Source organism: Pseudophryne corroboree, chromosome 6, assembly GCF_028390025.1.
Source record: "Pseudophryne corroboree isolate aPseCor3 chromosome 6, aPseCor3.hap2, whole genome shotgun sequence".
Classification (NCBI taxonomy): Eukaryota; Metazoa; Chordata; class Amphibia; order Anura; family Myobatrachidae; genus Pseudophryne; species Pseudophryne corroboree.
This window is the reverse complement of record NC_086449.1, coordinates 834,665,745-834,692,520: the sequence shown is the minus strand read 5'-3', so window position 1 is coordinate 834,692,520 and position 26,776 is coordinate 834,665,745. Positions and strand designations below refer to the sequence as shown.

Below are 26,776 nucleotides of genomic sequence, written 5' to 3'. Positions count from 1 at the left end.
GACCTGTCGACCTAGAAACCCTGTCGACCTTCCATCCATGTCGACCTAGTGACTGTCGACCTATAGTGGTCGACCTAAACATTGTCGACCTAGACACTGTCGATCTTCAGACCGGATTCCCCACAGTTACCACTTTGTTAGTACATGGGGTCTTATTCAGGTTTGTTAGCAAACCCCAAAAAGCAGACTAATGGGCAAAACCATGCTGCACTGCAGGTGGGGCAAATGTAACATGTGCAGAGAGAGTTAGATTTGGGTGGGGTGTGTTCAAACTGAAATCTAATTTGCAGTGTAGAAATAAAGCAGCCAGTATTTACCCTGCACAGAAACAATATAACCCACCCAAATCTAACTCTCTCTGCACATGTTACATCTGCCACACCTGCAGTGCACATAGGGGGTAATTCAGAGTTGATCGCAGCAGCAAATTTGTTAGCAGTTGGGCAAAACCATGTGCACTGCAGGGGGGCAGATGTAACATGTGCAGAGAGAGTTAGCTTTGGGTGGGTTATATTGTTTCTGTGCAGGGTAAATACTGGCTGCTTTATTTTTCTCTGACGTCCTAAGTGGATGCTGGGACTCCGTAAGGACCATGGGGAATAGCGGCTCCGCAGGAGACTGGGCACAACTAAAGAAAGCTTTAGGACTACCTGGTGTGCACTGGCTCCTCCCACTATGACCCTCCTCCCGACCTCAGTTAGAATCTTGTCCCCAGCTGAGCTGGATGCACACTAGGGGCTCTCCTGAGCTCCTAGAAAGAAAGTATATTTTAGGTTTTTTATTTTACAGTGAGATCTGCTGGCAACAGACTCACTGCAGTGACGGACTAATGGGAGAAGAAGCGAACCTACCTAACTGGTGGTAGTTTGGGCTTCTTAGGCTACTGGACACCATTAGTTCAAGAGGGATCGACCGCAGGACCCGACCTTGGTGTTCGTTCCCGGAGCCGCGCCGCCGGCCCCCTTACAGAGCCAGAAGCAAGAAGTGTTCCGGAAAATCGGCGGCAGAAGACCTCTGTCTTCAACAAGGTAGCGCACAGCACTGCAGCTGTGCGCCATTGCTCCTCATGCACACCTCACACTCCGGTCACTGATTGGTGCAGGGCGCTGGGGGGGGGCGCCCTGAGGGCAATATATGACACCTTGGCTGGCAAATATATCACAATATATAGTCCCAGGGCTATATATGTGATAAATTACCCCTGCCAGAATCCATGAAAAAAGCGGGAGAAAAGTCCGCCGAAAAAGGGGCGGGGCTATCTCCCTCAGCACACTGGCGCCATTTTATCTTCACAGTGCAGCTGGAAGACAGCTCCCCAGGCTCTCCCCTGTAGTTTTCAGGCTCAAAGGGTTAAAAAGAGAGGGGGGGCACTAAATTTAGGCGAAATATGTGTATACAAGCAGCTATTGGGGGAAAAATCACTCAGGTATAGTGTTAATCCCTGCATTATATAGCGCTCTGGTGTGTGCTGGCATACTCTCTCTCTGTCTCCCCAAAGGACTTTGTGGGGTCCTGTCCTCAGTCAGAGCATTCCCTGTGTGTGTGCGGTGTGTCGGTACGGCTGTGTCGACATGTTGGATGAGGAAGGTTACGTGGAGGCGGAGCAGAGGCCGATAAATGGGATGTCGCCCCCTGTGGGGCCGACACCAGTGTGGATGGATAGGTGGAAGGTATTAACCGACAATGTCAACTCCTTACGTAAAAGGCTGGATGACGTAACAGCTGTGGGACAGCCGGCTTCTCAGCCCGCGCCTGCCCAGGCGTCTCAAAGGCCATCAGGGGCTCAAAAAACGCCTGTTACCTCAGATGGCAGACACAGATGTCGGCACGGAGTCTGACTCCAGTGTCGACGAGGTTGAGACATATACACAATCCACTAGGAACATCCGTTGCATGATCTCGGCAATAAAAAATGTGTTACACATTCTGACATGAACCCAAGTACCACATAAAAGGGTTTTTATGTTTGGGGAGAAAAAGCAGCCAGTGTTTTGTTCCCCCATCAGATGAGTGAATGAAGTGTGTAAAGAGCGTGGGTTCCCCCGATAAGAAAATGGTAATTTCTAAAAAGTTACTGCTGGCGTACCCTTTCCCGCCAGAGGATAGGTCACGTTGGGAGATATCCCCTAGGGTGGATAAGGCGCTCACACGTTTGTCAAAAAAGGTGGCACTGCCGTCTTGGGATACGGCCACTTTGAAGGAGCCTGCTGATAAAAAGCAGGAGACTATCCTGAAGTCTGTATATACACACTCAGGTATTATACTGAGACCTGCATTTGCCTCAGCATAAATAGTGCTGCTGCAGCGTGGTCTGATACCCTGTCAGATAATATTAATACCCTAGACAGGAAAATATTTTGCTAACATAGAGCATTTTAAAGACGTCGTCTTATGTATGTAGGATGCACAGAGGGATATTTGCCGGCTGGCATCCAGAATTAATGCAATGTCCATTCTGCCAGGAGGGTATTAGAGACCCGGCAGTGGACAGGTGATGCTGCCTTTAAAAGGCACATGGAGATTCTGCCTTATAAGGGTGAGGGATTGTTTGGGGATGGTCTCTGGGACCTCGTATCCACAGCAACAGCTGGGAAGAAAATTTTTTACCTCAGGTTTCCTCACAGCCTAAGAAAGCACCGTATTTTCAGGTACAGTCCTTTCGGCTTCAGAAAAGCAAGCGGATCAAAGGCGCTTCCTTTCTGCACAGAGACAAGGGAAGAAGGAAAAAGCTGCACCAGACAGCCAGTTCCCAGGATCAAAAATCTTCCCCCGCTTCCTCTGAGTCCACCGCATGACGCTGGGGCTCCACAGGTGGAGACAGGTGCGGTGGGGGCGCGTCTCGGGAACTTCAGGGACCAGTGGGCTTGCCCACAGGTGGATCCCTAGCTTCTGCAAGTCACAGGGATACAGGCTGGAGTTCGAGGCGACTCCCCCTCGCCGTTACCTCACATCAGCCTTGCCTGCTGCCCTCGGAGAAAGGGAGGTAGTACTGGCGGCAATTCACAAGCTGTACTTCCAGCAGGTGAAATCAAGGTACCCCTCCTTCAACAAGGCCGGGGTTACTATTCCAAAATGTTGTGGTACCGAAACCAGACGGTTCGGTGAGACCCATTCTAAAATTGAAATCCTTGAACACTTATATACGAAGGTTCAAGTTCAAAATGGAATCGCTCAGGGCGATTATTGCAAGCCTGGAGAATTTCATGGTATCACTGGACATCAAGGATGCTTACCTGCATGTCCCTATTTACCCTCTTCACCAGGAGTACCTCAAAATTGTGGTACAGGATGGTCATTACCAATTCCAGACGTTGCCGTTGGTCTGTCCCTGGCACCGAGGGTATTTACCAAGGTAATGGCCGAAATAATTATCCCGTGCTTGGACGATCTCCTTATAAAGGCGAGGTCCAGGGAGCAGTTGTTCGTCGGAGTAGCACTATCTCGGGAAGTGCTACAACAGCACGGCTGGTTTCTGAATATTCCAAAGTCGCAGCTGGTTCCTACAACGCGTCTACTGTTCCTGGGTATGGTTCTGGACACAGAACAGGATAAAAAGGGTTTCTCCCGGAGGAGAAGTCCTAGGAGTTGTCGTCTCTAGACAGAGACCTCCTAATACAAATACAGGTGTCGGTGCATCAATGCACGCGAGCCCTGGGAAAGATGGTAGCTTCTTACGAAGAAATTCCATTCGCCAGGTCCCATGCAAGGATCTTCCAGTGGGATCTGTTGGACAAGTGGTCCGGGTCGCATCTTCAGATGCATGGGCGGATAACCCTGTCTCCAAGGGCCAGGGTGTCGCTGTTGTGGTGGCTGCAGAGTGCTCATCTTCTAGGGGGCCGCAGATTCGGCATACAGGACTGGGTCCTCGTGACCACGGATGCCAGCCTTCGAGGCTGGGGGGCAGTCACACAGGGAAGAAACTTCCAAGGACTATGGAAAAGTCAGGAGACTTCCCTACACATAAATATTCTGGAACTAAGGGCCATTTACAATGCCCTAAGTCAGGCTAGACCCCTGCTTCAATACCGGCCGGTGCTGATCTAGTCAGACAACATCACGGCGGTCGCTCATGTAAACCGACAGGGCGGCACAAGAAGCAGGATGGCGATGGCAGAAGCCACAAGGATTCTCTGATAGGCGGAAAATCATGTGTTAGCACTGTCAGCAGTGTTCATTCCCGGAGTGGACAACTGAGAAGCAGACTTTCTCAGCAGACACGACCTCCACCCGGGAGAGTGGGGACTTCATCCAGAAGTCTTCCAAATGATTGTACACCGTTTGGGAAAGGCAACAGGTGGACATGATGGCGTCCCGCCTCAACAAAAAGCTACAAAGATATTGCGCCAGGTCAAGGGACCCTCAGGCGATAGCTGTGGACGCTCTGGTAACACCGTGGGTGTACCAGTCGGTGTATGTGTTCCCTTCTCTGCCTCTCTTACCCAGGGTAATGAGAATAATTATTTATTTATTAACAGTTTCTTATATAGCGCAGCATATTCCGTTGCGCTTAAAATAAGATGGAGAGGAGTAAGAACTATACTCATTGTTCCGGATTGGCCAAGAAGAGCTTGGTACCCAGAACTCCAAGAAATGATCTCAGAGGACCCATGGCCTCTGCCGCTCAGACAGGACCTGCTGCAGCAGGGGGCCTGTCTGTTCCAAGACGTACCGCGGCTGCGTTTGACGGCATGGCGGTTGAACGCCGGATCCTGAAGGAAAAGGGCATTCCGGAGGAAGTTATCCCTACGCTAGTTAAAGCTAGGAAAGAAGTGAACGCAAACCATTATCACCGCATATGGCGGAAATATGTTGCGTGCTGTGAGGCCAGGAAGGCCCCAAAGGAGGAATTTCAGCTAGGTCGATTTCTGCACTTCCTACAGTCAGGGTGACTATGGGCCTAAAATTGGGTTCCATTAAGGTCCAGATTGCGGCTCTATCGATTTTCTTCCAAAATAGAACTGGCTTCACGGCCTGAAGTTAGGACTTTTGTTAAGGGAGTGCTGCATAGTCAGCCCCCGTTTGTGCCTCCAGTGGCACCGTGGGATCTCAACGTGGTGTTGGATTTCCTGAAGTCGCATTGGGTTGAGCCACTTAAATCCGTGGAGCTACTATACCTCACGTGGAAAGTGGTCATGCTGTTGGCCTTGGCGTCGGCCGGGCGTGTATCAGAATTGGCGGCTTTGTCATGCAATAGCCCTTATCTATTTTTTATATGGATAAGGCGGAATTGAGGACTCGTTCCCAATTCCTTCCTGAGGTGGTATTAGTTTTTCATGTGAACCAACCTATTGTGGTGCCTGCGGCTGCTTGGGACTTGGAGGATTCCAAGTTACTGGACGTAGTCAGGGCCCTGAAAAGTATATGTTTCCAGGACGGCTGGAGTCAGGAAAACTGACTCGCTATTTATCCTGTATGCACCCAACAAGCTGGGTGCTCCTGCTTCTAAGTAGACTATTGCTCGCTGGATCTGTAGCGCGATTCAACTTGCACATTCTGCGGCTGGACTGCCGCACCCTAAATCTGTACAAGCCCATTCCACGAGGAAAGTGGGCTCTTCTTGGGCGGCTGCCCGAGGGGTCTCGGCTTTACAAATTTGCCGAGCTGTTACTTGGTCGGGTTCAAACATTTTTGCAAGAGTCTATAAGTTTGATACCCTGGCTGAGGAGGACCTAGAGTTTGCTCATTCGGTGCTGCAGAGTCATCCGCACTCTCCCGCCCGTTTGGGAGCTTTGGTATAATCCCCATGGTCCTTACGGAGTCCCCAGCATCCACTAGGACGTTAGAGAAAATAAGATTTTACTCACCGGTAATTCTATTTCTCGTAGTCCGTAGTGGATGCTGGGCGCCCATCCCAAGTGCGGATTGTCTGCAATACTTGTACATAGTTATTGCCTAACTAAAGGGTTATTGTTGAGCCATCCGTTGAGAGGCTCAGTTATATTTCATACTGTTAACTGGGTATAGTATCACGAGTTATACGGTGTGATTGGTGTGGCTGGTATGAGTCTTACCCGGGATTCAAAATCCTTCCTTATTGTGTCAGCTCTTCCGGGCACAGTATCCTAACTGAGGTCTGGAGGAGGGTCATAGAGGGAGGAGCCAGTGCACACCAGGTAGTCCTAAAGCTTTCTTTAGTTGTGCCCAGTCTCCTGCGGAGCCGCTATTCCCCATGGTCCTTACGGAGTCCCAGCATCCACTACTGACTACGAGAAATAGATTTACCGGTGAGTAAAATCTTATTTTTACGCTGCAATTTAGATTCCAGTGTGAACACCCCCCACGCAAATCTAACTCTCTCTGCACATGTTACATCTGCCCCACCTGCAGCGCACGTGATTTTGCCCAACTGCTAACAAATTTGCTGCTGCGATCAGGTCTGAATTACCCCCATAGTTGTGCTTTTTTAGTTTGCTAACCTGTATGACCCCTACGGCACGCTACGCACGGTGTTAAGCATGAAAATATAGTACAAGACTTTCAGTATACATATAATGGGCGCACCTCCGCTGATGACTGGACGCGGCGTTAGTCATCTTGCACTGAAACAAGGTATTATTTAGGCCTGCAGCTGCCTGCTCACTCCTTTCCTGCTACGCACATCATTATGAGTAGACTGACAGTAGCGTCCTTCTTACACCTGGGCGGCGGAGGAGCCGCAGCGGAGTACTGCGCCATAAACCCCAGTCCAGCGTAAGATATAGCGTATACTGGGTCCTGGCGCTTCTCTATATATATAAGTCTAGTAAGTGCAGGCTGTGGGGTGATGTGATTGTGTAAGTGTTACATATACTCCTATGGTGGATGTGCTGCTATTACTGTGTACCTGGGTGTTGGGCAGTGGCTGCTGGGCCCCAGGGAGAGCGGGGTCTGGCAGCGCCAATTTCTCCCTCCTCCTAGTTGGGGAATTACTGTGCGTGAGCCGGAGCCGCACCTGCTCTGAATAGCCCCCACTATGCTATATGTGAGAGGCAGGGACGGATCTAGACTTTTCTTTAGGGGGGGCGGTTTACTGTTTAATCTTGACTCCTCCCTCTACAGTCCCAACTCCTCCCATCTGCAGTCCTAACTCCTCCTCTCTCAATTCTGACTGAACTTTTTGAGTGAGACTGAGATAGAGCTTTGTGATTGTTCTATGTACAAGTGACTGTGCTATGGGGTAATTGTATTTATTAGCCCTAGTACCCACACACCAGCAAGTGAGGGGCAAATGCTCTGTAACCCTTGCTCTCCTGGCTCCTCTGTGCTGCTGTGGTATAAGCTGCAGCACATCATTCTGCCTCAGGCTCTCTTCTGCTCAAAAGTGGGCGTGGCTATGACTGTTAGGGGAGGGGGCGGTCGCCCCCTTCGCGCCCCCCCCCCCCCCCCCCCCCCCTAGATCCGGCCCTGGTGAGAGGAGTCTAGAGTGGCACAGCCCAGTTTATTATGTAGCCCAGCAATGGACTGCGCCGCCCTGGCGGCTCATTGCGTCTCACCTTTCCTGAATATCAGCTTCTTGTTGGAGGTCAGAGAGCAGACGGTGTGCTTCAGGTCGTTATTCTCTTTCTCCACGTTGGTCTTCATCTCCGCGAATGACGTCTTCTTGCAGATATCGTGGATTTCGTTGTCGTTAATGTTTATTCCCAGGTAGTTGCTGAGTTTTCTCACGGCCTTGAATGGATCCTGATGAGAGGAATAAACACGAGGAGGCATTTGTATCAAAGCTTGTATAGAGACAACGGACCAGCCAATCAGCCCCTAACTGCCATGCTACAGGAAAATGACACTTAGGAGCTGATTGGTTGGCTGTTTATCTCCAAACTTTGACACATATGCTGAAAGGTTTGTAAAAATCTACACATCGGAGACTTTCCCGAGACTCATTTACTGACGTCCACTATGCCTAGTGTCAGACGAGTGTTCCGCTGGGGAGGGGGATGGGTCGGAGGGTGTGGGGGGACTAACAGTAATTCAGACTAAGGCGACTATCAAAAAACAGCGACTGCAGAGATTTTACCCTTGTGCTAACTTGAGACAAGCTGATGGCTTTTCTTGAAAACAATATGTGGTAACATATACGATAGATAGATAGATAGATTAGATAGATAGATAGATAGATAGATAGATAGATAGATAGATAGATAGATAGATAGATAGATAGATAGATAGATAGATAGATAGATAGATAGATAGATAGATTGATTAGATAGATAGATAGATAGATAGATAGATAGATAGATAGATAGATAGATAGATAGATAGATAGATAGATAGATAGATAGTTGAGTTTCCCATATCCAAATATTCCAAAATACAGAAATTTTTGAGTGGCTCAATGTACACAAACGATGGGGGTAATTCCAAGTTGATCGCAGCAGGAAATTTTTTAGCAGTTGGGCAAAACCATGTGCAGTGCAAGGGGGGGCAGATGTAACATGTGCAGAGAGTTAGATTTGGGTGGGGTGTGTTCAAACTGAAATGTAAATTGCAGTGTAAGAATAAAGTAGCCAGTATTTAACCTGCACAGAAACACTATAACCCACCCAAATCTAACTCTCTCTGCACATGTTACATCTGCCTCCCCTGCAGTGCACATGGGCCTTCATTCCGAGTTGTTCGCTCGGTAAAAATCTTCGCATCGCAGCGATTTTCCGCTTAATGCGCATGCGCAATGTCCGCTCTGCGACTGCGCCAAGTAAATTTGCTATGCATTTAGGAATTTTACTCACGACATTTTCATCGTTCTGGCGATCGTAATGTGATTGACAGGAAATGGGTGTTACTGGGCGGAAACAGGCCGTTTTATGGGCGTGTGGGAAAAAACGCTACCGTTTCCGGAAAAAACGCAGGAGTGGCCGGAGAAACGGGGGAGTGTCTGGGCGAACGCTGGGTGTGTTTGTGACGTCAAACCAGGAACGACAAGCACTGAAATGATCGCAGATGCCGAGTAAGTCTGAAGCTACTCAGAAACTGCTACGAGGTGTGTAATCGCAATATTGCGAATACATCATTCGCAATTTTAAGATGCTAAGATTCACTCCCAGTAGGCGGCGGCTTAGCATGAGCAAATCTGCTAAAATTCACTTGCGAGCGAACAACTCGGAATGAGGGCCATGGTTTTGCCCAACTGCTAACAAAAATCCTGCTGCGATCAACTTGGAATTACCCCCGATGTTCAATACACAAAGTTATTAAAAATATTGTATTATATGACCTTCAGGCTGTGTGTATAAAAATGAAACGTCTTCTGTGCTTAGACTTGGGTCCCATCACCATGATATCTTATTATGGTATGCAATTATTCCAAAAATACGGAAAAATCTGATATTCAAAATACTACTGGTCCCAAGCATATTGGATATGGGATACAGTAATATGGAATATAGTATATATAGATATATATATATTGAGGTGGATTCTGTGTCAATTGGAAACCGCCAGAAACCGTGTGTTGATATTCTCTTCAGTTCTAGTCTACGGTGTGTCTACGGTGTGCTTTCTCTGTGGTTGTGCGTCGGATTACACAACTGCCGCCTAACAGCCACAAGACAGTCCGCCACTTAGTAAATGTACCCCGTTGTCTATATATCGGCGACGGAGAACTTATTGTGTATAAGGACTCGGTGATGGGGCTCCAACCTCCCAGGCTCGGACCGCGGCTGCTCTGCGCAATGCTCCGGTGACGCCTCCGCCGCGCTGCACGTGGGACAGGTCCTGCGCAATGAGTGCAATAATGAAACAAACCATCTGACCTCTTTCATAGATTCGTAATACAGGAATAACGTTCCCATCTCATTCCGGTGTCCTTCCCAGCTCAGTATGTGATCGAACCACGATCCGCAGACAACTGGAAGATACACGTCAGGGGTTAGTGTGACACGGGAGGGGGGTTATAAACACATCCAGCGATTGTCCCATTATAAGTACACTGTGTGACAGAGCCACAGCAATCACACACACACGTGTCTCGTAACGTGGAACTCTAATCTGGTGACAGATAATAATAATAATAGTGCCTCGTGGTCCGCCCCGGGACATCTGATAGCGTGACATAATAATATTACTGTACGTTTCATTACTACTCACATTATCATGTAATAATCAGCTTCATCATGAATGCCATATCACAATGAAATTACAGAACACTCTGGTACATCGCCAGGTCTGCGAGACCTTTGTGCCAGCACAGAGACCCAGCGCTGTCATATAACGGAGAACAGTACGTTCTAAGACAGCGAGGGCGCTATCCATTGCTTGGTGTTCCCAGATATAGCGGCACAGGCTTCCCTCCGATTAATCCCTTTTATTTTCTTGTAGGAAAATTACGATTTGCTCTTTCCCCACAGGAGACATCCGGGTGACGATGGCGGAGACTGTCCCGGTTTCTGGGGCAGACCTCGTAGACCACTTCTAGGACCTGGAGCATCAGACGGGACTACAGCTGCGGCCCCTACACATCCAGATAGGCCCATTATCACGTCACATGATGGCGACCAGCCGGCCACGCCATCAGTCATACATCAGAAGTATTAGGATGGTTTTCCAACATTGTCATTCTCCTACTGTTATGTGTTTAGGGAGATATTGGAGGGGAGATGGAACAAACCTTGGAATGAGACAGGGGTCTATGTATTAAGCCTTGGAGAGAGATAAAGTACCAACCAACCAGCTCCTAGCTGTCACTTTTCAAACACAGTCTGTAACGTGGCAGTTAGAAGATGATTGACTGGTACTTTATCTCTCTCCAAGGCTTGATAAATGGGGGCCTTTATCTCCGTCCACTTTATCTCTCTCCAAGGCTGATAGTGTAGGAGGGGGGAGGGGGGTACATATGGCTCTGGCCACACCCACACATCACTCTGCTCACAAGTGGCCATTCATCACTTTCGGCCCCAGGCCCATGTGGCCCTTACTCAGGCCCTGGTTGGGGAGCGCTGCAAAGAGTTCCAGGAATCGGGTCCCGGTGATTGTACTAATTGTGGAGACTTCTGAGGGAAATGAGCATTTATATGACACTGTGACTGGCTCAGCGATTCTCCATGTGGGACAACCAGTGACATTGGTGCAGTTGAGAAAATGAAGCATCTGATTGGTGGGAATGGGTAATATTGCTGTTCCTGTCCTTCCTGAGGTAACTCAGAGCCGGCTATAAACCCTATTCTAATGCTCTCTGTATCTGATAACATCTGTGGCGGAGACACCATAATCATTTCTGGTGACTTTCTAATTACTACCGTTACTAATTATATGTATTATTATTTGTATAATTACTGATTAATAATATATGTAATGCAGGGGAAGTACACGCACAGAGCAGGGAACACACCACACAGGACTATACATAGGTACACGCACAGAGCAGGGAACACACCACACAGGACTATACATAGGTACACGCACAGAGCAGGGAACACACCACACAGGAATATACATAGGTACACGCACAGAGCAGGGAACACACCACACAGGGCTATACATATGTACACGCACAGAGCAGGGAACACACCACACAGGGCTATACATAGGTACACGCACAGAGCAGGGAACACACCACACAGGACTATACATAGGTACACGCACAGAGCAGGGAACACACCACACAGGGCTATACATAGGTACACGCACAGAGCAGGGAACACACCACACAGGACTATACATAGGTACACGCACAGAGCAGGGAACACACCACACAGACCTATACATAGGTACACGCACAGAGCAGGGAACACACCACACAGGGCTATACATATGTACACGCACAGAGCAGGGAACACACCACACAGGGCTATACATAGGTACACGCACAGAGCAGGGAACACACCACACAGGGCTATACATAGGTACACGCACAGAGCAGGGAACACACCACACAGGGCTATACATAGGTACACGCACAGAGCAGGGAACACACCACACAGGGCTATACATAGGTACACGCACAGAGCAGGGAATACACCACACAGGACTATACATAGGTACACGCACAGAGCAGGGAACACACCACACAGGGCTATACATAGGTACACGCACAGAGCAGGGAACACACCACACAGGGCTATACATAGGTACACGCACAGAGCAGGGAACACACCACACAGGGCTATACATAGGTACACGCACAGAGCAGGGAACACACCACACAGGGCTATACATAGGTACACGCACAGAGCAGGGAACACACCACACAGGGCTATACATAGGTACACGCACAGAGCAGGGAACACACCACACAGGGCTATACATAGGTACACGCACAGAGCAGGGAACACACCACACAGGACTATACATAGGTACACGCACAGAGCAGGGAACACACCACACAGGACTATACACAGGTACACGCACAGAGCAGGGAACACACCACACAGGACTATACATAGGTACACGCAGTGCTTAAAGTGGTCCTAGAGAGGTGGTGGAACTCACCCCCCTCCCCACGGCGCCCATGAAATAAAGGTATTGCGCGCGCCGTAGGCGCGCGCTGCAAAAAGGGGGTGTGGTCTCAAAAAGAAAGGGGCGTGGTCACACAATAGTAATAATGCCCACAGTAGTAGTACCCAAGTGGAAATTTTGAAGTGGGGGTATGGAAAAGTGAAGGGTGCAATTATGTGCGCGCCTTCGGCGCGCGCACTCCTGACAAGGGGGTGTGGCCACGCAAAAGGGGGCGTGCCCTTCAATGTAGTTTACCACACCATATACCCCTTATACACATTATGCACCACAATAGTAGGACCCCTTTCACATTATAGCTCACAGTATGAGCTGAAATTCACATTTATACCACACAGTATGAGCCACATTCATATTACACCACACAGTATGAGCCAAATTCACATTACACCACACGGTATGAGTCGAAATTCACATTACACCACACAGTATGAGCCGAAATTCACATTATAGCACACGGTATGAGCCGAAATTCACATTATAGCACACGGTATGAGCCAAAATTCACATTATACCACACAGTATGAGCCACATTCATATTACACCACACAGTATGAGCCAAATTCACATTACACCACACGGTATGAGCCGAAATTCACATTACACCACACAGTATGAGCCGAAATTCACATTATAGCACACGGTATGAGCCGAAATTCACATTATAGCACACAGAATGAGCCAAAATTCACATTATAGCACACGGTATGAGCCGAAATTCACATTATAGCACACAGAATGAGCCAAAATTCACATTATAGCACAGAGAATGAGCCGAAATTCACATTATAGAGTGACAGAGTGACAGGGAGAGTGACAGCAGGGACATGGAAAGTGACAGCAGGGGAATACAGTAGGGACTAGGGAGAGAGAAAGGCAGCAGGGTAAGATTACCTGTTTAGCAGCGGCGGTGGTCTGCGGTGCTGTGGATGAGTAGGCTGTGGTAGGCGTGACGTTGAGGAGGCTGTGGGCCTCGGAGATAGTGCGGAGGAGGAGGCTGTGGGTGCGCAGAGGTCCGAGGGCGGGGCGGCAGAAGAGGCTGAGGGCGGCTGCAGTGGATCTGGAACCAGGCTGGCTTTATTATCCCTGCCGCCGCATCGAGCTCCTGTGACCACGGCGCTAATATTTCAAAACTGCTGCGGACCGGCAGCCAATCAGCGACAGATTTGAACTAGTAGTGCCGCGGTCACAGAAGCTCGATGCAGCGGCAGGGATAATAAAGCCGGCCTGGTCCCAGATCCGCTGCAGCTGGGAGTCTGGAACCTGGGCTTCCAGTGCGGCGGCGATGGTAGGGGCGGAGCGACGGAGGGCGGACCGGGAACGCAGCTTCTTTGTCGGCCCATACAGTAATGCCCCCAGCAGTAGCATCCCTTATACAATGCCCACAGTAGTAGTGCCCCTTATGCAATGCCCCCAACAGTAGTGCCCCTTATGAAGTGCCCCCTTTACAATGCCCTCATTAGCTGTGCACACCATCAGTAATGCCCTTAATGGTAATGCCCCTGTGTAGTATTGCCCCTAGTCGTTTAGCCCCTGTAGTTTAGCCCCAGTAGTCATGCCCATACTGGTAATGCCCCTGCAGTTATGACCCCAGCAATTTACAACCCCCCCCCCCCTCTAGTTTAGCCTCTGAGTGGTAATGCCCCCAGTAGTTTTGCCCTCATGTAGTTAGCCCTATGTAGTTTAGCCCCCAGTGGTAATGCCCCCTGCAGTTGTGCCCCCAGTTGTTTAGCCCCTGTAGTTTAGCCCCCATGTAGTTTGCCAAAGTTAGTAATGTCCCCAGTAGTTTGCCCCCTTGTAGTTATACCCCCAGTAGTTTAGCTCCTGTAATTATGCCCCCTTGTAGTTTAGCCCCCAGTAGTAATGCTGCCAGTAGTTTGCCCCTTTGTAGCATGCCCCCTTGTAGTAATGCCCCCAGTAGTTTGCCCCAGCAGTAAAGCCCCCCAGTAGTTTGCCCCCAGTACTAGAGCCCCCCAGTAGTTTGCCCCTCTGTAGTTTGCCCCAGTAGTAAAGGCCCCCAGTAGTTTGCCCCCAGTACTAGAGCCCCCCAGTAGTTTGCCCCTCTGTAGTTTGCCCCAGTAGTTTGCCCCCAGTACTAGAGCCCCCCAGTAGTTTGCCCCTTGTAGTTTGCCCCAGCAGTAAAGCCCCCCAGTAGTTTGCCCCCAGTACTAGAGCCCCCCAGTAGTTTGCCCCAGTAGTAAAGGCCCCCAGTAGAAACGCCTGTGGTACACATATAGGAAGGAGGGAGGGAGGGGGGGGAAAGAACTATACTTACCTAGCCCCGCTCCCGCCGCAGTCCTCTCTCGCCGCCCGCTCCTCTGCACTATGAGAGAGACGTCATGACGTCTCTCCCATAGCGCGCACTGACAAAGCTGGAAGCCGGAGCTCAGTACTGAGCTCCTGCCTCCGGCTGCCGCTGCGGAGAGGGAGACGAGCGCCCGCTGGTTAACGCGATCTCAGCGGGCGCCCGGCATCTCCCTGCAGCGCCGCCCGGGACATCGGGTTAGGTGAGCCGGGGGAGGCGGAACTGCGTTCCGTCTCCTGGTGGAACTGACGGAACGCAGTTCCGGCCCGTTCCGGCTCACTTTAACCCCTGGGTACACGCACAGAGCAGGGAACACACCACACAGGACTGTACACAGGTACACGTACAGAGCAAGGAACACACCACACAGGGCTATACATAGGTACACGCACAGAGCAGGGAACACACCACACAGGGCTATACATAGGTACACGCACAGAGCAGGGAACACACCACACAGGACTATACATAGGTACACGCACAGAGCAGGGAACACACCACACAGGGCTATACATAGGTACACGCACAGAGCAGGGAACACACCACACAGGACTATACATAGGTATACGCACAGAGCAGGGAACACACCACACAGGACTATACATAGGTACACGCACAGAGCAGGGAACACACCACACAGGGCTATACATAGGTACACGCACAGAGCAGGGAACACACCACACAGGGCTATACATAGGTACACGCACAGAGCAGGGAACACACCACACAGGGCTATACATAGGTACACGCACAGAGCAGGGAACACACCACACAGGACTATACATAGGTACACGCACAGAGCAGGGAACACACCACACAGGGCTATACATAGGTACACGCACAGAGCAGGGAACACACCACACAGGACTATACATAGGTACACGCACAGAGCAGGGAACACACCACACAGGACTATACACAGGTACACATACAGAGCAGGGAACACACCACACAGGGCTATACACAGGTACACGCACAGAGCAGGGAACACACCACACAGGACTATACATAGGTACACGCACAGAGCAGGGAACACACCACACAGGGCTATACATAGGTACACGCACAGAGCAGGGAACACAACACACAGGACTATACATAGGTACACGCACAGAGCAGGGAACACACCACACAGGACTATACATAGGTACACGCACAGAGCAGGGAACACACCACACAGGACTATACATAGGTACACGCACAGAGCAGGGAACACACCACACAGAGCTATACATAGGTACACGTACAGAGCAGGGAACACACCACACAGGACTATACATAGGTACACGCACAGAGCAGGGAACACACCACACAGGGCTATACATAGGTACATGCACAGAGCAGGGAACACACCACACAGGACTATACATAGGTACACGCACAGAGCAGGGAACACACCACACAGGGCTATACATAGGTACACGCACAGAGCAGGGAACACACCACACAGGGCTATACATAGGTACACACACAGAGCAGGGAACACAACACACAGGACTATACATAGGTACACGCACAGAGCAGGGAACACAACACACAGGACTATACATAGGTACACGCACAGAGCAAGTAACACACCACACAGGAATATACATAGGTACACGCACAGAGCAGGGAACACACCACACAGGACTATACATAGGTACACGCACAGAGCAGGGAACACACCACACAGGACTATACATAGGTACACGCACAGAGCAAGTAACACACCACACAGGAATATACATAGGTACACGCACAGAGCAGGGAACACACCACACAGGACTATACATAGGTACACGCACAGAGCAGGGAACACACCACACAGGGCTATACATATGTACACGCACAGAGCAGGGAACACACCACACAGGGCTATACATAGGTACACGCACAGAGCAGGTAACACACCACACAGGAATATACATATGTACACGCACAGAGCAGGGAACACACCACACAGGGCTATACATAGGTACACGCACAGAGCAAGTAACACACCACACAGGAATATACATAGGTACACGCACAGAGCAGGGAACACACCACACAGGACTACACATATGTACACGCACAGAGCAGGGAACACACCACACAGGGCTATACATAGGTACACGCACAGAGCAGGGAACACACCACACAGGACTATACATAGGTACACGCACAGAGCAGGGAACACACCACACAGGGCTATACATAGGTACACGCACAGAGCAGGGAACACACCACACAGGACTATACATAGGTACACGCACAGAGCAGGGAACACCACACAGGGCTATACATAGGTACACGCACAGAGCAGGGAACACACCACACAGGACTATACATAGGTACACGCACACAGCAGGGAACACACCACACAGGACTATACATAGGTACACGCACAGAGCAGGGAACACACCACACAGGACTATACATATGTACACGCACAGAGCAGGGAACACACCACACAGGGCTATACATAGGTACACGCACAGAGCAGGAAACACAACACACAGGGCTATACATAGGTACACGCACAGAGCAGGGAACACACCACACAGGGCTATACATAGGTACACGCACAGAGCAGGGAACACACCACACAGGGCTATACATAGGTACACGCACAGAGCAGGGAACACACCACACAGGGCTATACATAGGTACACTACACGCACAGAGCAGGGAACACACCACACAGGACTATACATAGGTACACGCACAGAGCAGGGAACACACCACACAGGGCTATACATAGGTACACGCACAGAGCAGGGAACACACCACACAGGACTATACATAGGTACACGCACAGAGCAGGGAACACACCACACAGGGCTATACATAGGTACACGCACAGAGCAGGGAACACACCACACAGGACTATACATAGGTACACGCACAGAGCAGGGAACACACCACACAGGGCTATACATAGGTATACGCACAGAGCAGGGAACACACCACACAGGGCTATACATAGGTACACGCACAGAGCAGGGAACACACCACACAGGGCTATACATAGGTACACGCACAGAGCAGGGAACACACAACACAGGGCTATACATAGGTACACGCACAAAGCAGGGAACACACCACACAGGGCTATACATAGGTACACGCACAGAGCAGGGAACACACCACACAGGACTATACATAGGTACACGCACAGAGCAGGGAACACACCACACAGGACTATACATAGGTACACGCACAGAGCAGGGAACACACCGCACAGGGCTATACATAGGTACACGCACAGAGCAGGGAACACACCACACAGGGCTATACATAGGTACACGCACAGAGCAGGGAACACACAGGACTATACATAGGTACACGCACAGAGCAGGGAACACACCACACAGGACTATACATAGGTACACGCACAGAGCAAGTAACACACAGGGCTATACATAGGTACACGCACAGAGCAGGGAACACACCACACAGGACTATACATAGGTACACGCACAGAGCAGGGAACACACCACACAGGGCTATACATAGGTACACGCACAGAGCAGGGAACACACCACACAGTACTATACATAGGTACACGCACAGAGCAGGGAACACACCACACAGGGCTATACATAGGTACACGCACAGAGCAGGGAACACACCACACAGGGCTATACATAGGTACACGCACAGAGCAGGGAACACACCACACAGGACTATACATAGGTACACGCACAGAGCAGGGAACACACCACACAGAGCTATACATAGGTACTCGCACAGAGCAAGGAACACACCACACAGAGCTATACATAGGTACACGCACAGAGCAGGGAACACACCACACAGGACTATACATAGGTACACGCACAGAGCAGGGAACACACAGGACTATACATAGGTACACGCACAGAGCAGGGAACACACCACACAGGACTATACATAGGTACACGCACAGAGCAGGGAACACACCACACAGGGCTATACATAGGTACACGCACAGAGCAGGGAACACACAGGACTATACATAGGTACACGCACAGAGCAGGGAACACACCACACAGGGCTATACATAGGTACACGCACAGAGCAGGGAACACACCACACAGGGCTATACATAGGTACACGCACAGAGCAGGGAACACACCACACAGGGCTATACATAGGTACACTACACGCACAGAGCAGGGAACACACCACACTGGACTATACATAGGTACACGCACAGAGCAGGGAACACACCACACAGGGCTATACATAGGTACACGCACAGAGCAGGGAACACACCACACAGGACTATCATAGGTACACGCACAGAGCAGGGAACACACCACACCGGGCTATACATAGGTACACGCACAGAGCAGGGAACACACCACACAGGACTATACATAGGTACACGCGCAGAGCAGGGAACACACCACACAGGACTATACATAGGTACACGCACAGAGCAGGGAACACACCACACAGGGCTATACATAGGTACACGCACAGAGCAGGGAACACACCACACAGGGCTATACATAGGTACACGCACAGAGCAGGGAACACACCACACAGGGCTATAGATAGGTACACGCACAGAGCAGGGAACACACCACACAGGGCTATACATAGGTACACGCACAAAGCAGGGAACACACCACATAGGGCTATACATAGGTACACGCACAGAGCAGGGAACACACCACACAGTACTATACATAGGTACACGCACAGAGCAGGGAACACACCACACAGGACTATACATAGGTACACGCACAGAGCAGGGAACACACCGCACAGGGCTATACATAGGTACACGCACAGAGCAGGGAGCACACCACACAGGGCTATACATAGGTACACGCACAGAGCATGGAACACACAGGACTATACATAGGTACACGCACAGAGCAGGGAACACACCACACAGGACTATACATAGGTACACGCACAGAGCAAGTAACACACAGGGCTATACATAGGTACACGCACAGAGCAGGGAACACACCACACAGGGCTATACATAGGTACACGCACAGAGCAGGGAACACACAGGACTATACATAGGTACACGCACAGAGCAGGGAACACACCACACAGGGCTATACATAGGTACACGCACAGAGCAGGGAACACAACACACAGGACTATACATAGGTACACGCACAGAGCAGGGAACACACCACACAGGACTATACATAGGTACACGCACAGAGCAGGGAACACACCACACAGGACTATACATAGGTACACGCACAGAGCAGGGAACACACCACACAGAGCTATACATAGGTACACGTACAGAGCAGGGAACACACCACACAGGACTATACATAGGTACACGCACAGAGCAGGGAACACACCACACAGGGCTATACATAGGTACATGCACAGAGCAGGGAACACACCACACAGGACTATACATAGGTACACGCACAGAGCAGGGAACACACCACACAGGGCTATACATAGGTACACGCACAGAGCAGGGAACACACCACACAGGGCTATACATAGGTACACACACAGAGCAGGGAACACAACACACAGGACTATACATAGGTACACGCACAGAGCAGGGAACACAACACACAGGACTATACATAGGTACACGCACAGAGCAAGTAACACACCACACAGGAATATACATAGGTACACGCACAGAGCAGGGAACACACCACACAGGACTATACATAGGTACACGCACAGAGCAGGGAACACACCACACAGGACTATACATAGGTACACGCACAGAGCAAGTAACACACCACACAGGAATATACATAGGTACACGCACAGAGCAGGGAACACACCACACAGGACTATACATAGGTACACGCACAGAGCAGGGAACACACCACACAGGGCTATACATATGTACACGCACAGAGCAGGGAACACACCACACAGGGCTATACATAGGTACACGCACAGAGCAGGTAACACACCACACAGGAATATACATATGTACACGCACAGAGCAGGGAACACACCACACAGGGCTATACATAGGTACACGCACAGAGCAAGTAACACACCACACAGGAATATACATAGGTACACGCACAGAGCAGGGAACACACCACACAGGACTACACATATGTACACGCACAGAGCAGGGAACACACCACACAGGGCTATACATAGGTACACGCACAGAGCAGGGAACACACCACACAGGACTATACATAGGTACACGCACAGAGCAGGGAACACACCACACAGGGCTATACATAGGTACACGCACAGAGCAGGGAACACACCACACAGGACTATACATAGGTACACGCACAGAGCAGGGAACACCACACAGGGCTATACATAGGTACACGCACAGAGCAGGGAACACACCACACAGGACTATACATAGGTACACGCACACAGCAGGGAACACACCACACAGGACTATACATAGGTACACGCACAGAGCAGGGAACACACCACACAGGACTATACATATGTACACGCACAGAGCAGGGAACACACCACACAGGGCTATACATAGGTACACGCACAGAGCAGGAAACACAACACACAGGGCTATACATAGGTACACGCACAGAGCAGGGAACACACCACACAGGGCTATACATAGGTACACGCACAGAGCAGGGAACACACCACACAGGGCTATACATAGGTACACGCACAGAGCAGGGAACACACCACACAGGGCTATACATAGGTACACTACACGCACAGAGCAGGGAACACACCACACAGGACTATACATAGGTACACGCACAGAGCAGGGAACACACCACACAGGGCTATACATAGGTACACGCACAGAGCAGGGAACACACCACACAGGACTATACATAGGTACACGCACAGAGCAGGGAACACACCACACAGGGCTATACATAGGTACACGCACAGAGCAGGGAACACACCACACAGGACTATACATAGGTACACGCACAGAGCAGGGAACACACCACACAGGGCTATACATAGGTATACGCACAGAGCAGGGAACACACCACACAGGGCTATACATAGGTACACGCACAGAGCAGGGAACACACCACACAGGGCTATACATAGGTACACGCACAGAGCAGGGAACACACAACACAGGGCTATACATAGGTACACGCACAAAGCAGGGAACACACCACACAGGGCTATACATAGGTACACGCACAGAGCAGGGAACACACCACACAGGACTATACATAGGTACACGCACAGAGCAGGGAACACACCACACAGGACTATACATAGGTACACGCACAGAGCAGGGAACACACCGCACAGGGCTATACATAGGTACACGCACAGAGCAGGGAACACACCACACAGGGCTATACATAGGTACACGCACAGAGCAGGGAACACACAGGACTATACATAGGTACACGCACAGAGCAGGGAACACACCACACAGGACTATACATAGGTACACGCACAGAGCAAGTAACACACAGGGCTATACATAGGTACACGCACAGAGCAGGGAACACACCACACAGGACTATACATAGGTACACGCACAGAGCAGGGAACACACCACACAGGGCTATACATAGGTACACGCACAGAGCAGGGAACACACCACACAGTACTATACATAGGTACACGCACAGAGCAGGGAACACACCACACAGGGCTATACATAGGTACACGCACAGAGCAGGGAACACACCACACAGGGCTATACATAGGTACACGCACAGAGCAGGGAACACACCACACAGGACTATACATAGGTACACGCACAGAGCAGGGAACACACCACACAGAGCTATACATAGGTACTCGCACAGAGCAAGGAACACACCACACAGAGCTATACATAGGTACACGCACAGAGCAGGGAACACACCACACAGGACTATACATAGGTACACGCACAGAGCAGGGAACACACAGGACTATACATAGGTACACGCACAGAGCAGGGAACACACCACACAGGACTATACATAGGTACACGCACAGAGCAGGGAACACACCACACAGGGCTATACATAGGTACACGCACAGAGCAGGGAACACACAGGACTATACATAGGTACACGCACAGAGCAGGGAACACACCACACAGGGCTATACATAGGTACACGCACAGAGCAGGGAACACACCACACAGGGCTATACATAGGTACACGCACAGAGCAGGGAACACACCACACAGGGCTATACATAGGTACACTACACGCACAGAGCAGGGAACACACCACACTGGACTATACATAGGTACACGCACAGAGCAGGGAACACACCACACAGGGCTATACATAGGTACACGCACAGAGCAGGGAACACACCACACAGGACTATCATAGGTACACGCACAGAGCAGGGAACACACCACACCGGGCTATACATAGGTACACGCACAGAGCAGGGAACACACCACACAGGACTATACATAGGTACACGCGCAGAGCAGGGAACACACCACACAGGACTATACATAGGTACACGCACAGAGCAGGGAACACACCACACAGGGCTATACATAGGTACACGCACAGAGCAGGGAACACACCACACAGGGCTATACATAGGTACACGCACAGAGCAGGGAACACACCACACAGGGCTATAGATAGGTACACGCACAGAGCAGGGAACACACCACACAGGGCTATACATAGGTACACGCACAAAGCAGGGAACACACCACATAGGGCTATACATAGGTACACGCACAGAGCAGGGAACACACCACACAGTACTATACATAGGTACACGCACAGAGCAGGGAACACACCACACAGGACTATACATAGGTACACGCACAGAGCAGGGAACACACCGCACAGGGCTATACATAGGTACACGCACAGAGCAGGGAGCACACCACACAGGGCTATACATAGGTACACGCACAGAGCATGGAACACACAGGACTATACATAGGTACACGCACAGAGCAGGGAACACACCACACAGGACTATACATAGGTACACGCACAGAGCAAGTAACACACAGGGCTATACATAGGTACACGCACAGAGCAGGGAACACACCACACAGGGCTATACATAGGTACACGCACAGAGCAGGGAACACACAGGACTATACATAGGTACACGCACAGAGCAGGGAACACACCACACAGGGCTATACATAGGTACACGCACAGAGCAGGGAACACACCACACAGGGCTATAGATAGGTACACGCACAGAGCAGGGAACACACCACACAGGGCTATACATAGGTACACGCACAAAGCAGGGAACACACCACATAGGGCTATACATAGGAACACGCACAGAGCAGGGAACACACCACACAGTACTATACATAGGTACACGCACAGAGCAGGGAACACACCACACAGGACTATACATAGGTACACGCACAGAGCAGGGAACACACCGCACAGGGCTATACATAGGTACACGCACAGAGCAGGGAGCACACCACACAGGGCTATACATAGGTACACGCACAGAGCAGGGAACACACAGGACTATACATAGGTACACGCACAGAGCAGGGAACACACCACACAGGACTATACATAGGTACACGCACAGAGCAAGTAACACACAGGGCTATACATAGGTACACGCACAGAGCAGGGAACACACCACACAGGGCTATACATAGGTACACGCACAGAGCAGGGAACACACAGGACTATACATAGGTACACGCACAGAGCAGGGAACACACAACACAGGACTATACATAGGTACACGCACAGAGCAGGGAACACACCACACAGGGCTATACATAGGTAAACGCACAGAGCAGGGAACACACCACACAGGACTATACATAGGTACACGCACAGAGCAGGGAACACACCACACAGGGCTATACATAGGTACACGCACAGAGCAGGGAACACACCACACAGGACTATACATAGGTACACGCACAGAGCAGTGAACACACAGGACTATACATAGGTACACGCACAGAGCAGGGAACACACCACACAGGACTATACATAGGTACACGCACAGAGCAGGGAACACACCACACAGGGATATACATAGGTACACGCACACAGCAAGTAACACACAGGACTATACATTGTGGATCCTCACCTTCTCCTTGTAGGAACATACTGAAGTAAGTATTCCACATCTCGATGGTCGGCAGGTTGGGGTTGTCTTTGTAGTAATGAAATAACGAGACCGCTGTGTCCTTAGGATTCCGAATGATGTATATGGCCTGAGGGATGATATCACAGGATCATTGCCAAGAAGTGACGTCCTAATACAGTAACTGTACATCATGGCGCCGCGCATCATCTCATGAGCAAAACGTCTGCGCTAAAATACTCCATGTATTTCCCTTCAAAATGTCCTTTATCAGGATATAAAATGATGCAATCTTCTCTTACTAAAGAATTGTAATTAGTGCAGACTTTAGTGTTGCAAAAAATAAAAAATAAAAAAATATGTATATATATACATTGCTCTCAGCTATAGAGTTTAGTGAACTAACCATCCACTTAGTGCGGGTGGGGGAGGGTTCAGATCAATTTTAATCAACTGACAAACTCACTTTCACATACCCACTAGATATGATACTGATTTGGCCGACAGATATTCATTCTGGGGTGTTTTTTAGAGTTGTTAACAAACCAAAAAAGTTAGCAGTTGGACAAAACCATGGGGGGTTATTCTGAGTTGATCGCTCGCTAGCTACTTTTAGCAGCCGTGCAAATGCATAGTCGCCGCCCATAGAGGAGTGTATTTTCACTTTGCAAGTGTGCGAACGCCTGTGCAGCCAAGCGGGACGATTTTTTTTTTTGCATTTTATGATTAGCTCTGAACTTACTCAGCCGCTGCGATCACTCCAGTCTTTTTGGTCCCGGAATTGACGTCAGACACCCGCCCTGCAAACGCCTGGACACTCCTGTGTTTTTCCAAACACTCCCTTAAAACGGTCAGTTGACACCTACAAACGCCTTCTTCCTGTTAATCTCCTTGCGATCGGCTGTGCGAATGGATTCTTCGTTAAATCCATCGCCCAGCAACGATCCGCTTTGTACCTGTACGACGCGCCTGCGCATTGCGGTGCATACACATGCGCAGTAGTAACCTGTTCGCTGCTCTGTGAAAAATGGCAGCGAGCGATCAACTCGGAATGACCCCCTATGTGCACTGCAGGTGTGGCAGATGTAACATGTGCAGAGAGAGTTAGATTTGGGTGGGTTATATTGTTTCTGTGCAGAGTAAATACTGGCTGCTTTATTTTTACACTGCAATTTAGATTTCAGTTTGAACACCCAACCCAAATCTAACTCTCTCTGCACATGTTACATCTGCCCCACCTGCACTGCACATGTTACATCTACCCCTCCTGCACTGCGCATGTTACATCTGCCCCCTTGCAGTGCACATGGTTTTGCCCAATTGCAATTTTTTCTGTTTGCTAACAACTCTGAATAACCCCCTTTGTTGCTCTCAGAAGAAGTCGCTAAACCATTTGTGAAAGTGCGCATTGTAGCCGCACGGAACTCTTCTGGCTTCCACCTTATTCTCTATCATCTCTGTGGACTATGCACACTAAAGGGGAGAGAGATAAAGTATCAGCCAATCAGCTCCTGACTGTCATTTTTCAAACACAGCATGTGACATGACAGTTAGCAGATGATTGGCTGGTGCTTTTTCTCTCTCTACTTTATCTGTCTCCCAGGCTTAGTACACAGACTCCTAATTCACGGGTGTAGTATGGTTTGCCGGCAGCCCAGCTCACCGGCGCCAGGATCCCAACCGCTAGCTTGCCGACAGCGGGGGCGAGCGCAAGTGAGCCCCCTGTGGGCTCGCTGCGCTCTCCGTGCTATGCGCACCACGCTATTTATTTTCCCTCCAAGAGGGAGAATAGGCGTCGGTATGCCGGGTGTCGGGATTCGGGCGCCGGTATACTGTGCGCCGGGATCCCAACAGCCGGTATACTGAATACCACCCTTAACTTGCTACTACCATTGGGGGTCATTCCGAGTTGTTCGCTCTGTATTTTTTTCTCGCAACGGAGCGATTAGTAGCTAATGCGCATGCGCAATGTCCACAGTGCGACTGCGCCAAGTAAATTTGCTATGCAGTTAGGTATTTTACTCACGGCATTACGAGGTTTTTTCTTCGTTCTGGTGATCGGAGTGTGATTGACAGGAAGTGGGTGTTTCTGGGCGGAAACTGGCC

The 26,776-nt window shown here is 50.1% G+C and overlaps 1 protein-coding gene across 1 annotated transcript in view; it reads right to left on the bottom strand.

The window, feature by feature from the left end:
- Positions 1-26,776, bottom strand: part of LOC134935820 (sulfotransferase 1C2-like) — a 31,136-nt gene that overhangs the window by 2,198 nt on the left and 2,162 nt on the right. Inside the window, exons 2-4 of the mRNA XM_063930638.1 lie at positions 24,674-24,800; positions 9,729-9,823; positions 7,473-7,659 (exon numbers count right to left, since the gene is read on the bottom strand). Coding sequence (XP_063786708.1) covers positions 7,473-7,659; positions 9,729-9,823; positions 24,674-24,800 — 409 coding nt within the window. The remainder of the gene's footprint in view (positions 1-7,472; positions 7,660-9,728; positions 9,824-24,673; positions 24,801-26,776) is intronic.